The following is a 19,950-nucleotide window of genomic DNA, read 5'->3' on the forward strand; positions in this document are numbered from 1 at the left end:
ACTGACATCAAATATAGTGAAAGCAGGGGTTATACTGTGGGGGAGGGACATACAAAGCAACAAAGAGATAATCTTATAAATGCGTTAGAAACACATGTATGAAAGAAAAAACATTAAAATACATATCTAAGGGTTCATTTTCCTGACATCACATTATCTGACCTTTAGTTTCACCTTATTTTTATTTTAAGAGAAATACAATAAAAACTGTATAAAGAGAACTACAAATTCTTTTTTTTAGATTGCTTTGCTTACCAATCTGTTGAGTTTAAGCCATTTCTTTTCTTCCCTTTAAAGCAAACATTATGAATTACAAAACCTTTGTTTAAATCTATTCTTATCCAACTTTGCTTTCAATAATTTATCACACTGACTTCAAGGTTTACAACTGCCAAAGTCTTTACTAATCCAATAGCAGGTTGTCAGTATTTGTCTTACTTTATCTGTCTCATTGTTTTTCTGAGCCTGGCTTATTTCACTAAACGTGATGATCTCTAGTTCAATTTATTTTACTGAAAATGACATAATTTTATTCTTTATGGCTGAATCCTAGAGAACATGAGGCTGTAGTTCCAACCCCATGACTTCCAAAAATATGAATTAATAAAAATAATCCATTGTGTTTATGTACCACATTTTCTTTTTTTCCATTGGATGTTGATTACCTAGGTTTTTATTTCCTTGTTTAGGTTTATTTCTAGGTGTTTTATTTATTTATTATTATTATTTATTTTATTCTCTAGCAGTGTCCTGTGCTTTCTAGGAAAGAATTCCAACATGTTTTAGTTTGCTTTTCTGGACTCTTTTGCTTTTTTTCAGGGTTGGCCTTAAACTATGATCATCCTATCTCCTGAATAGCTGGGATTAGGGAGGTGGCTGACCAGACCTCGCTTGTTTTTGTGATAGGGTATTAGTAAATTCTTACCTGGATTAGCCTTTAACTGTGATTCTCCTACCTTTGCCTCTTGAATAGCTGAACTGAAGGTATGCATTACTATGCCTCACCTGTTCACAGATATTTTTTTTGAAGCTACCTGAAATGGAATTGTTTTCTTGTGTTCTTTCTCAGCCTATTCATTATTGACATATAGAAAAGCAATTTTTTTGTATGCAGATTTTTATGTCTTTTTTTGTCTGCTGAAAGTGTTCATCATGTCTAAGAGTTTTTATCTGAAAGCAAGAGTTGCTTGCTTGACTTTTCTCTTTCCTATCTGTATCCTTTTTATTTTATTCTCTTGCCTTATTGCTCTGGCAAAGATTCAAATACTTTATTTCTCTTTTATGAACACTGTATTTTGTTTTTACTCATGGTCAATTTTCATAAATGTTCTCCCTGCCTTTAAAAATGATGCATAATAGCTTTTGGATATAGGGTTCTATGGATATCAAACTTGTTAAACATCTTATTCCAATTTTACATTTTAGTGTAGATTATGTATGTGCTTTATTCTGTTCATTCTTATTTGATATTTATATTGTATATCTTCTTTTGAGAAATATCTATTCAAATAATTTGTCCATGTAAAATTGTGATTATTAATTTTTGCTGTTGAGATTTTTGATTTATTATTGTATTCTGGATGTTAATCTCTTGATTGGATGAATAGTTTGCAAATATTCTCTACTATTTTGTAGTTTGTCTCTTTACTCATGTTTCCTTGCTATGCACAAGCTTCTTAGTTTGGTATAATCTTCATTTGTCTCTTTGCTCATGTTGTACATTTTGAGGCATTGTGACATGCATAGTATTTGGAGGTTATGTAATATTTCCACACGTTTAAACTTTTGTATTTCTGGTTTTATCAATTTTGGGTTACCCTCTTCCATTTATTTCTGCAGTAAAGCCTATTTTCTTTTCTTTCTTTTTTTTTTCTCAGTTGTGGGGCTTGAACTCAGGGCTTGGGTGCTGTCTCTGAGCTGTTTTGTTCAGGGCTAGCACTCTACCACTTTGAGCTGAAGCTCAAAACTTCCAGCTCAAAACTTTCAGTTTTCTGGTGATTAACTGGAAAGTCTCATGGACTTTCTTGTCTGGGCTGGCTTTGAACCATAATCCTCAGATCTCAGTCTCCTGAGTAGCTAAGATTACAAAGCATGAGCCACTGGTGCCCTGCTAAAGCCTATTTTGTTTGTACCTTCTTAGTAAATCATTTTGCCATCCATTTGCTTTCAGGTGTGTGTGTATTGTTTCAGACGTATCACTTTGAACTGTATTTTTCCCCATCTTCCTGTAGTCAGCCTGATATTTAGATGTATTTTTTATAAACAGCACTTATGTTTAAGGTATCTTATATGCTGTGCCTCACACTGGATAATTAATCAATTACTATTTATCTTAATTACTGGCATATTAAGACATGTTTATTTATTCACACAGCCTCCTTATGTGCCCCATAATTTTTTCTCCTTTCTATTTCGACATTCCAAGGCTTCTTTTGTTATTTTAAGTGAATTTATCATTTAGGGATTATTGTAGAAGTTATCACACATATCTTTTCCAAAGTTGGAAAAATGAATAAACTTTGAGCAATAATGAATTCAGGAGAATACAAAGGCTTTAGGTTGCTTCATGTTCATTTAGTACCATCTTGGCATACATTATCAACATCTTGATTCATTTACTTGTTCAACAAGTATTTGTTAAGCACTTACTGTGAATTAAACATTATTGTGGATGATGGGCAAAGCATATGACTCTTCTAGTGCCTGTAAAAAATAACAGGGCAGAAAAAATGAATATATTAAATGACTAAGTTATATCATGTGTGTTACAGAAGGAAAAAAAAAACTAATGAATGTAAAAAAGAATCAGTCAGCAAGCCAGAAAAGGAGGAAAAGAGAAGGAAAGAGAGAAACAGGAAGTTTTTTTTTGGGGGGGGGTCCAGTCATGATGCCTGAACTCTGGGCCTGGGTGCTATCCCTCAGCTCTTCAGCTCAAGGCTAGCGTTCTACCACTTGAGCCACAGCGCCACTTCTGACTTTTTTTCCTTTTGCTTATGTGGTGCTGAGGAATTGAACCTAGGGCCTCATGCATGCAAGGCAAGCGCTTTACCACTGAGCCACCTTCCCAGCCCTCAGGAAGATTTTTATATGCATATTCCAATTATATATTCTAATTATATATAAAAGATTGAGATAGAGGAGAAGGTTAGAGACGGTTAAAATAGAGAGAAGAGCAAGGGAAGAGTATTTTTTATGTTTCATTATATATTATATTTATGTATTATTGTGTAAAATATAATAAATATAGTATATAATTATATTATGTATAAAATATGTATTATATATTAAAATATAATATATAATTATATACCACAATATATAAAGAAATATGTATATATATATATGTGAGAGTGAGTTTGCATGAGAACACAATCACAAGCACAGATGAGGGAATGTGAGCAGACTTGGCATATCCTATATTTGGGTCAGTAATTTCTATAACATTTGTGAGACAATCATATACATGTTTTGTCTGCTTGTACTGGATAATAGCTATAAAGATTGAGCCAAGAAGAGATTCTAAGGCTATAATAGACTTTAAAAATGTGAAGTTAATGTTAAGAACAGCTGTCCCCAAATATCTGTTTTGTGAAGACAAGACCAGTTAGTTTTCCTCAGAACTATATTTTCTCATTTTATCTTAGCTAGCAGCTGTCATTTCATGTTTAAACTGACAACTAAGAAAGTATAAACATGTGATAGCCCAACAATTGTATTTTTGAATATGTCTAGAGAATTTATGGATCGAAGTGGTTAGTCTATAGAATATGGAAAAAAAATGATACCCATACATAGTTGTGTGTGTGTGTATGTGTGTGTATTAGGGAGAAAACATATTGTCACACACAGTAATTGCAGTTGGTATTATCAGTAGTAAGATATTAAATTATGGCACATTAATCATATTAGACTTATCTAGGAGACATCAAGTGTTTTTCTAGTGAACAAGGCTCGTATTATGTGTTGTTGTAGGTCTGATTTGGGGAGAAAAGGCTTTCTTATGGACCCATCAGGATATGAAAGAATAATCTATAAAAAGCAGTCATTTAGAGCTGGGCACTAGCTCATGTCTGTAATCCTAGCTGCTCAGGAGGCTGAGGTCTGAGGATCCAGGTTTGAAACCAACCAAAGCAAGAAAGTCTGTGACATTCTTACCTCCTACGAACGAGCAAAAAAAGTCTGTAAGTGAAGCTATGGTTCAAGTGGTAGAGCCTGAGCCTTAATTATAAAAGCTAAAGGTACTGGGTGCCTGTGGCTACTCAGGAGGCTGATATCTGAGGATTGTGGTTCAAAGCCAGCCCGGGCAAGAAAGTTTGTGAGACTCTTATTTCCAACTAACCACTAGAAAACCAGAAGTGGCACTGTGGCCTAAATGGTAAGAACGCTTGCCTTGAGCTGGAGAGCTCAGGGACAGTACCCTGAAACAGAGTTCAAGCCCCACGACCGACCAAAAAAAAAAGAGCTAAAAGTGAATGCCCTGGCCAGAGGTCAAGCCTCTGTACCAGCACCAAACCAACCAATCAACCAACCAACCCCCAACAACAAAAATCAGTCTGCTAGGCAAGTTGCTTTTTGTTCTCTTGACTGATTTGATTCCAAACTTACAAATCAATGTTTTGTTGTTTTTGAAGGTCATCTCAGTGGGTGACCTTTGTTTCTACTAACCCCAGGTTCTTTGAGAATCTTCTACAATATTTAGAATGTGCTTCACATTTGTCCTCATTCATCACGGGGAAGTTAAATGTCCTCTCTGGAATCAGCTATCTCAAACTAGAAGTAATGCCTTATCCTTCTTTCTAAGTAGTTGTAATTTTTTAAATACTAGGCACCAATAGATTTTTTAATACATATCACCATTTTTTCTACTATTAAAAAAGATATCTAGGGCTGGGGGTTTAGCTCAGTGGAAGGGCGCCCGCCTGGTGCCCCTGGGTTTGGTCCTCAGCCTGGGGGAAAAATAAATAAAAAGGTATTTATTTAACTGTTTTATACTTTCTCTTCATTAAATATTTTAGTCCTATACCTTATGGACATTAATTTAGAGTTTAGATAAAACATTTTATTTAAATCATTTCCTTCTGAGAATTATGCTGAAGTTATCTTAGGAGGAAGAGGAAATCTGTCCACCTTGCTATCTTACATCTGATGTTTCTTATTCATTTATATTAGTAAAAAATACTTTGGTATGTAAAAATATCATAAAATAATGTTATTTCTTATAGCTAAAGGTTCTTAATTATTATGTCTTCTTTTATAGTGATTTAGATTGAGCATTTAGTAAATATTTAAGTTAGTTTATATAAAGCATTTAGGTGACTAAATAAAATGACTACTCAACTTGGTTGACTTTATGATACCAAGGTCTATGAGTCATAACATCCTTCTTCATTGTTTTAGGAATTACTTTGTCACAAGATCATACCAGTAAAATCATATTGGGATCGAAAGTACTTAAAATTACGTTTCCAAAGTCAGAAATACTCATGCTAGGGTGATGGATGAGGATTTTGTTTTTGATTTTAAAATTAATTTAACTCTTTAATAGCTTCTTGATGGGAAAACATGACCAATTTCTATTCTAGCTAGAGAAATAAAAGTAAACTTTTACAGGTGGCTCACACCTGTAATCCTAGCTACTTAAGAGGCTGAGATCTAAGAGTTGCTGTTCAATGCCAGTCCAGGCAGGAAAGTCCATGAGACTCTCATCTCCAGTTAATCCCTAGAAAGCCAAAGAGTTCCAGCCCCAGGAGTGGTACAAAAGTCAAAAGTAAATTATAAGTTAGAATTAGATTGGCACCACATTAATTTTGTTAAAGGGTTGACACTTGCATTTATATTTAAATAAGAAGCATAAATTTAACTTGTACTTAAATTTATTTAAGTATTAGTTTCTTTAACAGTGAGAGAATGCAAAAAGTAGTAGTGGCAGATAAGGCTCTTTGAGTTTGTTTGTTTTTTTTTTTTTTACTTTTTAATCAAGGTGATGGAATGATGAGAACTACTTTCCTTACTCAAACTTTTGTACAGGCTCAGATACTTTTTAAACCATTAGAGCAAGCTATGGATAATTTTTTCCCTGTATAAACACTAGTTCGGGGAGTGATTGAGATTCCTCAATTTTATATTTAAGAATATTTGAGAAATGAAAGTAACACAAATAATCATCAATGATGGAAATGAGACAATTTGACCTCCTTTAAAAAAATCTATATTATGATCATTTACTGGAATATTGATTTTGAATTTTCTTTTGTTTAATATTAATAGTAATAACTGAAGAGTTCCAAACGTAGTTAAGAATCAATGTTCTGTCTTTAAAATAAATATATATATATTAAAAAATAAAATGCATATGGCAAAGCAAAAAAAAAAAAGAATCAATGCTCTGAAGTGCTTCTTGGTATTAAGCTAGATTATAAAAGAACCATTTATGTGGATAATAGAATTGTTTTCATTAACTTTTGTCTTGGTGTGATGCCATCAGCCCACGTTAGAAGATATCCCGAGTCATACCTTGCTATCCATTGCTATCATTCACCCATACATTCATATTTATATGATCTGATTTATGCAGTATCGAGATCATATGACTGCTGTTTAAGGACAGACTAAATTGGGGAATAGGGCAGAAGTGCAGAGAATAAATAAGAGCCTCTTTTGATAGTCAAAAGAAGCGATGATGGTAGAATAGAATAAGATATTCACAGTAGAGAATGATAAATGGTTGAATTTTTATATCCCACGAAGCTATGACACTATACCTGATACCTTATGAAATGAATTAGAGTCTCAAGTATTCTTGGGGTTAGGATTATTTATACCTTTCATATTAAGTACTCTGCAAATTTATTTGATTCCAGGAAAATTTAGAGAAAATTATGGCTCATCTTTATGAAGCATATTCAAATAAAAAGATGCTTGATGCAGTAGACTTATTTTTTATTTTGTATTATTAGTTTTCACTTTGCTTGATTTTTTTTAAATTGTAGTTTAAAAATTTCTGCCATTTGTTTTCTACAAATGTTTTTGTGAACCTCCTGATATTGCTTTGGGAACAATTTGGAGTATGTATAAATTTCTCCCTCATTGAAGCTGTATGAGATCATTTTCATAGTCTCTTCAAGGTTATATCTGAGCCCATTTTACATTTATGATTGTTGCTTTGTTGAAAATAATGGAACCTGTCGGCTAGGATCCTAATGATTAGAATAGCTTGTGCTTTGCCTAAAACATTAAATAAAGACACAATTGTCTTATTTAAAGTAAACAACAGATCTCTTTGGCCTCTTGGCTGATAAGTTGAGTCAAATGTGAGCCATCTTGACTTTAGGACTGAATTGCACATCATTAGTTTAATCAAAGCAGTCCAGTGGTATGTTGTGCCTAAGATATTAGATTGGAATCACATTTATTTTGTTAAACGTTTACATTTGAATTCAAATAACATGCATAAATGTAATTTGTACTTAAATTGTTATTTAAGTAAATTATCCCAGTTATGAAACCTGCCCTTGGGTTTCTGTTAGGAAAATTTTTAATATCAGAAACAAGTACCATAAAAAACAGGGAATCTGCATACATTTTAGGCAATTATATCATGTAGATCATGAGACATCTATGTACTAAACACAATTCTAAGGATCATAAGGAAATGTTATGACATCAGTGAAGAGGGACCCAAGTTCTGATGAAAAACTGATTGTTTGAAAACGCTTATGCTGGGCTACAGATTGTACACGCTCATTCATTTTCCCCTGAGAGTTTGTAAATTGTAAAATAAGCAATCATACTCCTTTTCTTGTTTAGGCATCACTGGGTGCCATCTTTGTTATGAGTTACAGATCCTTCTCAATAATTTAAAATAACTTTTGTAATAAAGGTGTGATTTCTATTTTAAAATAAAATTACTCAGAAGTGTAGGTAACCCCAAAGGAGATTTTAGGGATTATCCAACAATCTGATATGTAGAGGAGGAACCAGATACAAACGGATCTATTTGGTCACAGTGTCCTAGAGCTGATTACAAGAGCTAGATTTTGTTTCCAATGTTTCTACTAATACTGAATTCAGGGATTCTTATCCGATATTGTGTTTTTGTCATAGATTTGTGTTCCCCCCAAAAGACTGAAACATCAGAATTGTATAGGGTCTCAGTACAAGACCAAGCTCAGGACAGTCCAACTTTAGAGCTATTTTAATTCATGATGTAGCAGTACAAATAATCTTTTTTTTTTTTTTTTGGGTCCGGTCGTGGGGCCTGAACTCTGGGCCTGGGTGCTGTCCCTTAGCTCTTCAGCTCAAGGCTAGCGCTCTACCACTTGAGCCACAGCGCCACTTCCGGCTTTTTTCTTTTTGCTTATGTGGTGCTGAGGAATCGAACCCAGGGCCTTGAGCATGCAAGGCAAGCGCTCTACCACTGAGCCACCTTCCCAGCCCCACAAATAATCTTATGTGTGATATATTTCATAGATTTTTATGGCAAACCTAATTTCTGAATTGATCCCTGGATTTGGATGTATTAATTCATATTAGACTTCCCTATGCTACTTTGATAACTATCCCATGTGAACATTATCTTATCTCTAAATAATTAATAGGTTTCTGACAGTACTTTGTAAAATGTCTCCCTTTTTGTTGGAAATATATATACAACAATTACCAGTGCTATAAGCATTTGAGTTTGCAATATTATAAAAAGACAGAATGGTCATTATCAGGAAAACTAACAATAACAAATGCTGGCAGGAATGTGACCAAAAGGAAACCCTGTTACAAAGTTGGTGGGAACGTAAACTTGTTCAAACTTGTTCTGAAAAGCAGTTTGGAGGTTCCTTAAAATACTAAACATAAAGCTTCCCTATGACCCAACAATTCCACTCCTAGAATTATCCCATGGACCACAAACCAGGCCAAACTATAGCTACCCGCACAACCATGTTTATTGCAACATTGTTTACCATAGTCAAGATATGGAATCAACCTAGATGTCTCCCAGTGGACAAATGGATCAAGAAAATATGATATATATATATATATATATATATATTATAGTGAGATTCTACTCATCCATCAGAAGAATGATATTGTAGCATTTGTAAGGAAATGGAAATTGGAAAATAATATATATCAATAATATTATATCTAGTGAAGTAAGCCAGAATGAAAGAAACAGGCTCATGGTTTCCTTCATTTGTGGTAACTAGAATGTGCCCATAAATCTAACAGTAAACACACTGAATGACTGAAACAAATAAATAAAACCTGCACATGATAAACTTAAAAAAGACAAAATCTTAAATAAAAGTCTTAAGCATTGAGCATGAAAGTAAAAATATAGAGCTGGCAGTATTAATGATGTTGAATTAGCTATTACATGAACGTGGTTTAAAGTTGAGGCTTTTTCTTTGATACTTGTCCTAGTTTGCGTGGAATAATAGACCATCAAGTGCTTTTTTTATTATGTGGCTTGACTTTTTACTGTGTCATATAACATGTGCATAGCAATAAATCTATATCTTACAATTTAATGTGAAATACTTCCCTGATATCAGTCAATATCAATATTGATATTATAAGATTAAAATTTAAGGACTTACTTATAACCTTTCCCCTTTTTGCCTGATGTAGTGTGCACACTGGGTTTTTACATGTATGATATTCTGTTTCTGATATACTGTTTTTTCAGGTGCACATCTCTGCAGTAAGATGACCTGGCAAAAATACTATGTGATTTTCTTACATTGGGGTAAGTCGTTTACTATTATAATGCCAATGTAAAGTAGAAATTTTACCCTCAAGCTGCTATTTCTTCTATTGGCTAACATAATTTCCTTTTTCTGGTTAGGAAATCCCATACGCATTTATGATTAAAAATGTTTGTGATCATAATAATGAGGAGACTCTTATCTCCAATGAGTCAGCAAAAAGCTGGAAGTGTGGCTCAAGTGATAGAGTACCACTCTTGAGCAAAAAAGCCAGTCAAGAGCACCAGGCCAGGATTTTAAGTGCAAGTACTGAAATAAAAACATTAAAACAATAATTAAATTAATAAAATTAGGATTTATCAGATGATGAAAGTAGTAAATAATTCCTAATAAAAACTGTCTTTATGTGCATTTCTTGTAGACTTCTGCATGGGATTGACCACTGGAGAGTCATGTTGCGCCATATTGTTCTTTCTCTTATTGAGTTAAATACCAAGCTCTGATTTTGTTAAATTTGAATCATCTAATTTAGTTTTACTTCCAACGTTTTGGAATTAAAGTCAGGTCATCTTTAATAAAGTTTACTTTATCTGGCATCTATTACTTCTGTGTCCACTAGTTCTGATCTATCTCTTCTGCTACTTCAATTCAAGGTGTTCATATAATATGCTTCCCTATGATTCTTCCTGTACAATCCACTCTTTCTCATTGAAGCCATATGCATCTCTACAGAAAATACCTAAGATAGCTCCACTGTCTTATAAATTAGAAGAGGGATTGTGTATTATCTGATACTTGAAACATATGCCTTCAAATGAAGGTTTAAACCGCTTTCTGTTTAGGGTTCATTCTGAGTGAAAGAAACATCAGTTACAAAGGAAATATGTAAACAACATGGTTATTTTTAAATCATCCTGACTCAAGTATTGCTGGGTATGAAGTTTATCTTTTCATTTTAGATTTCAATGCCTTTAGAATTTTAAGCTAATTTTAATTCATTTTAATGAACCTTCCATGTGTAGCTAAAAAGAATAATACCTTTTGGTAGCAGATTTAGAAAGATATGTCAAAATTGAAGTCCAAAGAAACATGGAGGTAATAAGGATTGGTTTTGGGTGGTGTCACAATGTCTAATTTTCCTAATCAAGAGCACAACAGTGATAGGTTGATTTCTGGTTTTAATATTTGCATCTGTATATATTTATATTAATCTATACGTATAGAAGTATTTAGAAATGGAATACTGATCATTACCTGTACATCATTTAAATATTTTTACATGTATTCCTTTCCTGTTATAAAATTACATTTACGAATTGATTCTTTTCTAATTTGTTTCCTTTCATTTTTAATAGACCTTATTTTGCAAATCACAGCAAGATTTCAAAGAAGGTGTAGTGATTTCCCATGCATTTCCTACTTTCACATATTTATAGCCTCCTCTGATGTTTTCATCCCCCACTATAATGGCACAGTAAACAATCCTATGGTGATAGGTTATTATCATCCCAAGTCTCTAGTTTACACAGGGGTTCACTCTCACACAGTGGTTGATTTTTGACAAATGTATAATGACATACTGTCCTACATCATTGGAGGCACAGTTCTAAGTATTCATTCTCTTCATGAACATTGTTTAAGGACTATTAAGAATAAAAAGCCAGGAACTCCCTTCCCCTTGCCAAATAACAAAACCCTCCAATAGCCATTGGATTCAGACAAAGATGACCCTCTGTAAGTAAGCGGGACCCACAATATTTGATCAGATTGGTCACGTTTGAATGGTGAGCCCTCCTTGGAGGAAAGAAAATGCCAAGTAGAGCTTCAGAGCTTCCAATCACAAGCAGAGCACACCGTCATGCCAATGTGACGCAGTCACCTGCTCAGGTGGATCTATTCAGAGATGCTGATATCCGTGTTTATTCATCTTCCCATGCATCTAGAAAGAAAGGGAGATCAGTTAATGCTGAGTTCTGGGTTTTACCTTATCACTGGTCTTTACATTTGAAACAGAATTTGCACTCAAAGTCTCCAGGAGAGGTCTATTTGCATAGTTTTTTGGAGAGTGAGTTAGGGAATGTCCTACATAATGTCATATGTTATATCTTCTACCCGGAACATTCTGGGTAGATTCGGGAGACTAGTTTTCTTGAGTCAAAAATAAACTCTCTCCAAAAGTGTTCAATGAAACAATATTAACTTATTAATCTCTTTAATCAATATAAGAACACTTTCATGTTTACTTATGTAATTGTATATCTAGAGCTGGAGGTGGTAGTACATGTCTGATTCCGGCTACTGGGGAAATGGACTTTGGGAAGATTGTGGTTTGAGGGCAGCTGGGGAATAGGATGGGGATTAAGTTTGATATGTGGCAGAAACCTATATTTCTTGCTGGGCAGGGGCATAGGTACGAGGATCACAGTTCAGATTGATTCTGGGGAAAAGTGTGAGACCCTGTTTGAAAAGTAAGAAAGGACTAGGAATATGGCTCAACTAGTAGGGCTCCTGCCTACCAAGTTAACATCTTGAGTTTATACCACAGTATTGTAATAAATAAATAAAACACATCTGCACATTTCCCAGTTATTCTGTAAGTTAACGTAATTTTACTTTAGGAAAGAAAGGCCAAAAGATTTAGTGTTAATTTTCTTTCCAAAAATGTAAATATGTTAGCTTAATAAGGAAAAAAATATGTGTGCATTTTCAAAAGGAGCTGCCGATGGAGTTTTTTCGGTCAATAATGCATACTATGATGTAACCATGCACCTATTCATTGGGCACTGATTGAGCAACTGGAAGGTTAAGTGTCACAGAGTACAACATGCTTTTATATCAGATTGTTTCTAATTACATTTTAGTCAAAATGATTCCTTTTCTTTATCTTTTTGCTATCCTAACAGAATTTCTTTACGCGATAACTGCATTTAATTTGGCATATCCAGTAACTCCCTGGAAATTTCAATTGTTCTGCATGCCACAAAATGTAACCAACAACTGCATCCTCTTGCCTGATGGAATCTTAAAGAACACATCAAATATGAGTGTAGACTATGAGGCAACTGATGAAGATGGGCTTAAATCTAGTGGTGCCTACATCTCTGACGGATCCAACACAACTCTCTATTGTTACTTTGGGAGTGGGCAAGATAAAAACTGCTCTTCAGGTATGAACAACATTGAAAGGAAAGCAGTGGATTCAACAACAAATTCTTCAGTTTTGCAACAACTAGGTAAGTAATGTCCTAAGGATCAACTCTTGTGCTCTATCTGTATTGAACAAACGTCTTTAATTTTCTGCAACTTTTATGAGATAAATATCTTAATGGATATGTTATCCTAAATGATAACAAAATAACAAAATGTTATCACTTACTATTGGTCATAAAATTAGGATGCATCAGGTGATCAAAAAATAAAGCCCGAATCATTTATATCCTATAAAAAAGCAATGAGGAAACTGTATTTACATTTATGTACATTTCTCATAGACTTCTCAGTTTCCTTTGAGAGAGAATAGAGATGCTATATTCTTATTATATAAGTAAAATATTATATTACTGATAATACTACTGAAATACTTAAATATTAAAACACCCTTGAAAAATAGTAATGATTGGTTCAAATAGGAAATCTCTCTAAAACTAAATATTTTAAATCAAGGATTTTAATTCTTATTTTAGGTATAATGCATTCTAAATGTACCTTCTTTAGTTAAGAAATCTGAATCTGAAAGTATAAGCAAAAATTGTTCCCAACTCATAGAGCAGAGTCAATTTGCCTCCATCATCTAGTGTACCCTACTATATGAAAGTAGACACGTAAATTTAATCACTATTGACATTTTGGTCTGGATTCTTGGTTTTAGGGGGCTAATCTATGAGTGGGTTGCTTAATCGCAGCTCTGGCCTCTACAGGTTGCTCACAGCCCTCTCTCCTCAATTCTAATTAAAACAATATCTCCAGCTGGGCACAGTGGTGGCTGTCCAGACGTCACTGTGGAGGCTGAGGCAGGAGGATCAGGGTGACAGGCCAACCCAGGCTACATAGCAAGACTCTGTTTCCAAAAAGAAAAAAGCAAACAACCCCCCTCATATTTCTATATGTCCCTGAAAGTCTCACAAGGTCTCAACATTATTGACTAGATGACAGGAATTCTCCAGCATGTTGAAATCAGATTAGGAATAAGGATGAAACTTAAGAAACAGAATACGGTTAGGTTTTAAAATTAGGTTAGTAGGAATAACTCTCAGAGATTTCAACTCAGTTCATAGACATTACATTTCTTTTAAACGAATCTTCTAAAAACTTGTAGGGAAGTAGGGTACCAGTGGCTCAAACTTTTAATTACAAATAATCAGGAGGCTGAGATCTGAGGATCATGATTGTAAGAAGCCTAGGCAGAAAAGTCTGTGAGACTCTTACCTCCAAATTAACCCCCCAAAGCCGGAAGTGGAGAAGCTGTGCCTGAAGTATTAGAGCACCAGCTTTGAGTGAAAAAGCTAAGGAACAGCACCCAGACCCTGAGTTCAAGCCCTCATACAGAAATAAAATATGATAAGATTTGTAGGGACACTTAGCCAATCTAAGGATCATTAAGTAAACAAAGACATTATTAGTGTTGAGTCTTGAAATGGTAAACTGTATTAGCCTTTTCTTCAATTATGAAAAGGAATGATTATGATATCATATATTTTGAATTTGTATTATAAAGGAGGGCCAATAACTGAATGGGCTTAGGTTTGTGACCAAATTACTGAGGATTTTAACTTATTTATCCCTCCAAGTAGGTTGTTTACGATGTTACAAAGTCCCTATAGATGGAAATCTTTCTGGCTTTGTCTTGTTAGTCATGACCTTTAACCTCTGCCTTGTAAATGATGAATTACTTATGATTTATATTTACCAATATCTGGTAAGATTTTCAGTGTTCAGGGAACTGCATTTCCATCAGTTGTATATGGGGCCCATTGTGTTATGCTTATGAAAATTTAAGATGTACGTCACAGTTCATATTTGAATTATTCACTGTACTTTTATTTCCTAAGTCAGATATAACTATATCTCTTGATTTGATTGTTCTTTAGTATTTAATCTGAAAAAGTGAGAGTGAATTGAATTAGATGAATTTTGAGATCTTTTGTTCAATTTAGGTAATTTTGGACTAAAGACAAGTTTGTGAAGCAAGAATTTCATTAATTGCTTTTTGGCTTACAAAATAGGAAACTGAGGAAATGACTTGGGCAAACATCATACGGTTAGAGCTTGCTGTATTTCCTCCCAGAATGGGCAGTAGGAGTTGTATGGGAACACTGATAAATTCAATTTAGCTCTTCTCTTTCACTGAGTTGTTCAAAATCATTTTTTGAATTTAATGTTTGTTTTCAATTCAGGTGCAAACTGGAACATACAGTGCTGGATGAAAGGAGACTTAACATTATTCATCTGTTCTATGGAGTCATTGTTTAAAAATTCATGCAAGAATGGTGACCTTAAAGTCAATCTTTCATATACTTTGTAAGTACCAAATTAATTTGGCTATTTCTACTATTCATAATTTTCTTTTTTGGGAGGTGAGGGTGAGGAGAGTTGGGAAAGAAGTCACAAGTGTTTCCATATATAGAACTGGATTACGAAACCTCCATTGTTCCTGCATTTCCCATATCCTGCTGTATTTATGGGCATTTATAGAGAGTGGCTTGTATGTTTTTATACAATATTCTTTTCCATTAGTTTCCTCTTTTTTCGTTGGTTGATTCTAGAAGTAAGATATCATAGCTATGAACACGTAGTCTGTAAGAAATGTGAACTCAATTCAGGGTCCTTGATATTTGAGTAGAAAATTTTGTTTTATATTTATTTTTTTCCAGTTAGATATCTTCATATCTAACTGAGGTGTTTATTAACTTGAAAATATAAATATTTACATATACTTGAAAAATATTATATCTCTCTCAGCAGAAATCCAGTATGGCAATTTCAAGCAAGTATATACTTGTAATTGCACCTGGTAACAGAGTAAAACTTTCTTTTAACTCCAACAAAAAATGTTCATTTAAGATTTTAACTCTTTAATGTTATTTCTCATTAGTTTTAATGGATGCTTAAGATGGATGAGACTTCCACTCTGGGGTTTGCTTACGATTATAGCATTGATGAGAAATGTGTTACCAAGCTCTCCAAATGAATTTGCATAGAGATAGAAATTAGAGTCATGGTTATCAGATGCTGGAGGAGGGGAAATGCATCATTGCTTAATTTGTTTATAGTTTCAGTTTGAATTGAATAGTGATGATGTTTATACAAAGATTCAAATGTATCAAAAATGTAGCTTCAGCTTACACTTAAAATAGTTACACAATGATAAATTTTGTATTATACTACAAAGACTAATAGTTATGCTGTCTTCTTTTGAGGTGCACACAGGTTAGTATTTGAGACAGACATGTACCAGGCTTTTGTTTCAGTGGCTACTGGTATGGAGAGTGACACGTGCTGTTTAGAGAGAGTGTAATATTGGTGTGGGAGCCTTGATGGGTGATCTAGCCCAGCTGGTGAGAAGAAACAGGAGGCAAGGTTGTTTAGGGAGCTAAAAAAATGTGTAGTGGAATAGTTTATGCAGAGTCAGCATCACTGGGAAACTTGATAGAAATTGCAGTTAGCTTGACCAGAGAACTAGTAAATCTACAGTTCTGGCCCTGGGGCTTGTGAGTTCATGCTTACCAGGTAATTCTGATGGAGTTCAAGTTTGAAAATGCCCATTAGAGAAGCTAATATGGTAGATTTTAGAGTCAGGTTATGTGGCCTACCACTTAATAAGTAAACACACACAGCAGTTACTGTGTCTTAATAGGTTTACCTCTGGTTTTAACTCCGTGTTCACCCAAATGTTTAAAAACTGTTGATTCAATGAATACATAGTAGCAGAACGATTTCTAAAACGTTTGCCAATTTGCCCTCCAGAAATGTCTTAATGAACCATAAAATATTTATGTAGAATAATGTTTTCTAGAAGTGGAAGAAGTTGAGAGGTTAACAATTTTATATATAGTAGAAAGGCATAATAAGGTCTGATTTATATTTGTGGACTTGGTAATGTGGAAGTAGTGGGGATTTCAACCACAGTTGGTTCAGGAGAGTAGAAAGAGAACTAGATGTGTTGAAATGAGGATCCTGAAAAGCTGAGCTCTCAAGAGGTTGGTAGTAGTTTCTCAGATACTTAATGAGGGCCTTGCAAAGTCAGATGTCACATACTAGAGATGGGAATTCAAGTGTGTGTAGAAGGATCTATAGCCAGATAATCGATGTCTGGTTCTAAGAATGTTGTTAACATCCTGGTAATTTGGCAAACTGCCTCTGAGTGGTATGATTTCAAGAATGAAAAGCAAAAGAGCATTGAGTTCCTTGTTCTTCCCTCAGTCCTCTTTCTAGCTCCCCTAGGTGTAGAATTTCACAAGATTTTTATACAGTAAATATGCTTTGCAGAGGATCAACCCAGCCTGGCAAAGCAAAAGAGAGGCTGGCTTTTAATTGTTTAATAAGTAGCATAATTCACTTCTTGGGATAGTTGGCATATACACACTTTTTTACACATATTTGAATTTCTCATGGATGTTCCTGCCTAGGCTGGCTTTGAACCATGATCCTCAGATCTCAGCCTCCTGAGTAGCTAGGATTACAGGTGTGAGCCACCAGCGCCCGGCACATATACTTGAATTTCTCTACAACTATAACTTTCTTATAACTTCATGCTCTTCAAACAAAAAGAGATACTCTTACCTCTGGGGGATAATACTATGTTCCAATTTTCATTGTAACAATTTCTGAGCAATAGTCACAGCACTGATATTTCAGGAGCATTATTAGTTGCTTCTCATATTCTATCACAGCTCCACCTGTGTAAATATTCCAGAAGTGAAGTATAATTTTTAGGTAAAGTTATTATTGCTAAAAAGTTAATATATACAAACATAGTACACATATATACCACACATGCATACCCATACACACACACACACACACTCCACATCTATACTGCACCACACATTGTCCATACACTTTCTACAGCATGCACATATGTATACCACACAATATACACACAGAACACACACCTAGATGCTGGCCACACCACATATACACACTGCGTAACATATACCAAATATACATACATGCCACCTGCATACATATACACATATCACAACACCGATAAACACGTATACATATACACATCCTGAACTGCACCATGGATAATCCAAGGGTAAATGTCTTAATCCATTTTCTATTGCTGTAACAGAATACCAGAGAAGGGGTAGTTAATAAAGATAATTAGCTCAGTTTTTATAGTTCTGAAGGCTGGAAAGCTAACGTGGAGGGACTGCATGGAGTAGGGAGGCAACGTGATGGAGGGAATCAGATGGTAAGAGGGTGAGAAGGAATAGGGAGAACTTCATTTTACAAGAGAGCCAGTCCTGGGTCAATAGCATTAGTCCATTCTTAGGTGATTGAGGACTGAATCACCTCTTGAGGGCTTTACCTCACAGTACTATCACATCACCAACTGAATTCCAACAAAAGTTTTACGGAGTCATTCAAACCATAGCAATAGTTGAAAAATGAAAAGAACATGAGCTTACTTCTATCCAATGGAAGTTACCTAGCAAGGAAAGACAAGTTGAAGGATGGTAAGAGGGGCCTGTTTGCAGATACATAATACAAGATACATAATAGAGAATATAAAATATTCACTACTAACTGGGAAGGAGGCAAGTTCCGGAAAAAGCACAACAGGATTGTTGATTTTAAAATTAAAGAAGGCTGGGCTGGGAAGGTGGCTCAGTCTAGAGCACTTGCCTTGCATGAACGAGGCCCTGGGTTCGATTCCTCAGCACCACATACGCAAAAAGAAAAAAGCCAGAAGTGGCGCTGTGGCTCAAGTGGTAGAGCGCTAGCCTTGAGCTGAAGAGCTGAGGGACAGCGCAGGCCCAGAGTTCAGGCCCACGACTGGACCCCTCCAAAAAAAAATTAAAGAAGGTTATTAGTCAGTTTTCCATCACTGTGACAAAATACCTGAGGAAACCAACTTAAAGAGGGAAAAGTTTCTTGTGCCTCATACTTTCAGAGCTTCCCCTGTGCAGTTGACTTCACTGCCTTTGGTGAGACAGAGCATCGTAATGGGAGTAAAGAGTGGAACAAAGCTGTTAGGTTTGTGGTGGCTGGAAAGGAAAAACAGAGGTAGGGGTGGGGATACCCTGTATCTTTTCAAGTGCATGCTCCTTCTTTTGTATGTTTTTATTGTAAAAATACTGTACAGAGGGGTTACAGGTACATGAGTAAGGTCATGAGTACATTTCCTCCTCTTTGTTACCTCCTCTTTTGTTTTTCCCCTACCATCACTTCCTTCCCCACCTCCCCAACTCCTTGCTCCCCCCCTCCTTCCACTGCCGCCAAAGTACATGTTCTTAATACCAAACTTCCTTCCACTAGACCTTTTCCTAAAACTTCTACCATCTTCTTGCAGCACTGGAGTCTGGTGGCAAAACTGTTCACCTAGGCCGTCAGGGGATATTTAGGGGCTACACCATAAGAGAGACTCACCTCAGCTTCTGAGTACTGAGAGAAGATTCAGGCTCTGGAATGGATAGATACATATTTAAGGGTAGAAAATCGCCTGCTTTGTGGAGGAAAAATAGTTTTTGTTGTTGTTGTTGTTTTGTCAGTCAAGGGGCTTGAACTCTGGGCTTGGGCGCTGTTCCTGTGCTCTTCAGCTCAAGGCTAGTGCTCTACCACTTGAGCCACAGTGCCACTTCTGGTTTTCTGAGTGGTATTGGAGATAAGAGTCTCATGGGGGCTGGCTTTGAAGCATGATCCTCATATCTCAGCCTCCTGATTAGCTAGGATTACAACCATGAGCCACTGGGACCCAGCCGAAAAATAGGTTTTCGTTCTGAGAAAAATGCATTTCTGTGATGATTCCTGTTTGTCTAGTCTAAAGCATTTTAAAATATTAGCAGCAAGCTGAGGTAGTGTACTCATTTCTACAGCCCTGTGTTCATACGTAAGGATTAGATTGTGTTATGTGTAGACTGAAGTCCTTAAAATATATAATTACATCAAATCATTTTATATTTGGCTAGTAACTTATCTATACCTGAGAATGTTAGCTTCATTTAGTCAATTAGTATTTATTGCTTTATTTATCTAAATGGTTAGACCAGGTGCATGAAAAACATGGTAATGAATTAAGGAG

General features: G+C 35.1%; 1 protein-coding gene across 4 annotated transcripts in view; it reads left to right on the top strand.

Annotated features, from left to right (window-relative positions):
• Lepr (leptin receptor) overlaps nt 1–19,950 on the top strand; it is a 68,091-nt gene that overhangs the window by 3,566 nt on the left and 44,575 nt on the right. For all 4 annotated transcript variants that reach the window (XM_013020593.1, XM_013020594.1, XM_013020595.1 and 1 more), the window contains exons 2-4: nt 9,686–9,745; nt 12,608–12,937; nt 15,098–15,221. In XM_013020593.1, the coding sequence (XP_012876047.1) occupies nt 9,706–9,745; nt 12,608–12,937; nt 15,098–15,221 (494 nt within the window). In that variant the 5' untranslated portion in view covers nt 9,686–9,705. The remainder of the gene's footprint in view (nt 1–9,685; nt 9,746–12,607; nt 12,938–15,097; nt 15,222–19,950) is intronic.

The sequence above is a fragment of the Dipodomys ordii genome, unplaced genomic scaffold, assembly GCF_000151885.1.
Source record: "Dipodomys ordii isolate 6190 unplaced genomic scaffold, Dord_2.0 Scaffold51, whole genome shotgun sequence".
NCBI classification, from domain to species: domain Eukaryota; kingdom Metazoa; phylum Chordata; class Mammalia; order Rodentia; family Heteromyidae; genus Dipodomys; species Dipodomys ordii.